The following is a 1,749-nucleotide window of genomic DNA, read 5'->3' as shown; positions in this document are numbered from 1 at the left end:
AAAGTGATAAATCCAAGTAAAGTGATAAATCCAAGTAAAGTGATAATCCAAGTAAAGTGATAATCCAAGTAAAGTGATACGTGGCAAAAATAGTGCATAAATGTCAATTACGGGGGGCGGCTCTGAAACACTTGAGGTAGGCGTTATAGAGATTGCTTTTTATGTTAAATAGTTAATTTAAATTCCCAATTCCCCAACAAATTTCTTAGTTTGTCTGCATTATGTTTGATCTTCATCTAATGAGATGTTCATAGCTTACATTCAGCTTTTACGTTAATATGATCAAATAAAATGTGCTTTAATCTTTAGTTGGCTGATGTAAACTCCCTGCCTGGTGTGAGAGATTTGGTGAGGTTACATCCAAATGAAGGAGATCACCATCTGGCCCTCATTCACTGGATTCTCTCCTCAAAGAGCTTGGCTGTGAAGACTCTACCAAAGGATGAGGTGCAGACCGATATTTACACATGCATTAGCAACAATAACGGCCGATTAGCACTTTAAATTAACGGTGTGTGTGTTTGTTTGGTTTTCTCTAGTACGCCAAACTCTGTAAGCTGACAGAAAATGAAGGGATTTCTGCACCTGTTCCCGACTTCCTGTTTGAGCTGGAGTACTCTGATCACTTGAACTCCAGGTTTGAGAAGACGAGGGAAGGAAGAGATGTCTTCTACGCATTCCACGGGAGCCGCCTGGAGAACTTTCATTCAATCATTCACAACGGGCTCCACTGCCACCTCAACAAGGTCTCTGCCATAAAAAAATAAATCCTATGTTTCTTATGAAGTCGTTTTGACTTGGGGGGGCCGTCACACCCTGCCGATTTAGCCAGCGTATGCCGGGCACTTTGCAGGCTGCACAGTGGAGCAGTGTGTAGCACTGCTGCCTTGCAGTAAGAAGGTTCTGGGTTTGATCCCCGGCCCGGGGTTTTTCTGCATGTTCTCCCTGAGGATGCGTGGGTTCTCTCCGGGTAATCCGGCTTCCTCCCATATTTAAAAAAAAAAACTGTTCATTAATTGGCTTCTCTAAATTCTCCTCAGGTGTGAGTGTGTGTGAACGGTTGTCTGTCCTGTTTGTCTCTGTGTTTCCCTGCGATGGACTGGAGACTATGTGAACTAGTGAACTAGCCTGATTAGGCACACTCGTTTTTATTCCATTTCAAGCCTTTGTGTATTTTTGCCTTACCGTGCGGGGGGAAGCATACCATTGGGTTCGGTCGCTCCGTCCCCAGCTGGTTCCAGACCGGGACCAGCCCCGCAGATGAGGGTTCGGTTCGATTTGCCTGGTCAGGTCCAGTCAGCGGCCCAGCAGAAACCCCAGATCTGGTCACCCTGACGTATGTCAACGATCAGTACGGCATACGCTGACATACGTCGTACTGGCCGTATGTCGATGTGTGCAATTATTTTTCAGCGTACTTCAGTGTACCCATAACTTATCCAACGTAGGCCAGCGTTTTTGCCAGATTTTCCGTAGGCCAGGCATACGCTGGTCTAAATCGTCATGGTGTGACAGGAGCTTTAGGCAGAAAAATTTAGAAGAATCCACCTTCTTTCTGATGTGTAAACATATTTCTGTTCAATTCAGGGTTCCCGCGGGTCCTTAAAAAGTCTTAACAGGCATTGAATTCTTCAAAATAAAACTAAGGCCTTATTTGGTATTAAAATGTCTTGAATCAGTCTTTTTTAGGTCTTAATTTTTAAAACATCATAAATAGGATTATTTTTATTATAATTTATTTTTGTAATC

At 43.4% G+C, this 1,749-nt stretch overlaps 1 protein-coding gene across 1 annotated transcript in view; it reads left to right on the top strand.

Annotated features, from left to right (window-relative positions):
* The window catches only part of parp16 (poly(ADP-ribose) polymerase family member 16), a 13,574-nt gene that overhangs the window by 8,856 nt on the left and 2,969 nt on the right, over window positions 1-1,749 (top strand). The window contains exons 3-5 of the mRNA XM_015393496.1: window positions 310-447; window positions 540-758; window positions 1,164-1,356. Of these exons, the coding sequence (XP_015248982.1) occupies window positions 310-447; window positions 540-758; window positions 1,164-1,356 (550 nt within the window). The remainder of the gene's footprint in view (window positions 1-309; window positions 448-539; window positions 759-1,163; window positions 1,357-1,749) is intronic.

This window comes from Cyprinodon variegatus, unplaced genomic scaffold, assembly GCF_000732505.1.
Source record: "Cyprinodon variegatus isolate N-32 unplaced genomic scaffold, C_variegatus-1.0 Scaffold645, whole genome shotgun sequence".
Classification (NCBI taxonomy): domain Eukaryota; kingdom Metazoa; phylum Chordata; class Actinopteri; order Cyprinodontiformes; family Cyprinodontidae; genus Cyprinodon; species Cyprinodon variegatus.
Note: the sequence above shows the minus strand (reverse complement) of the source record. Positions and strands in the feature narration are given on the sequence as shown.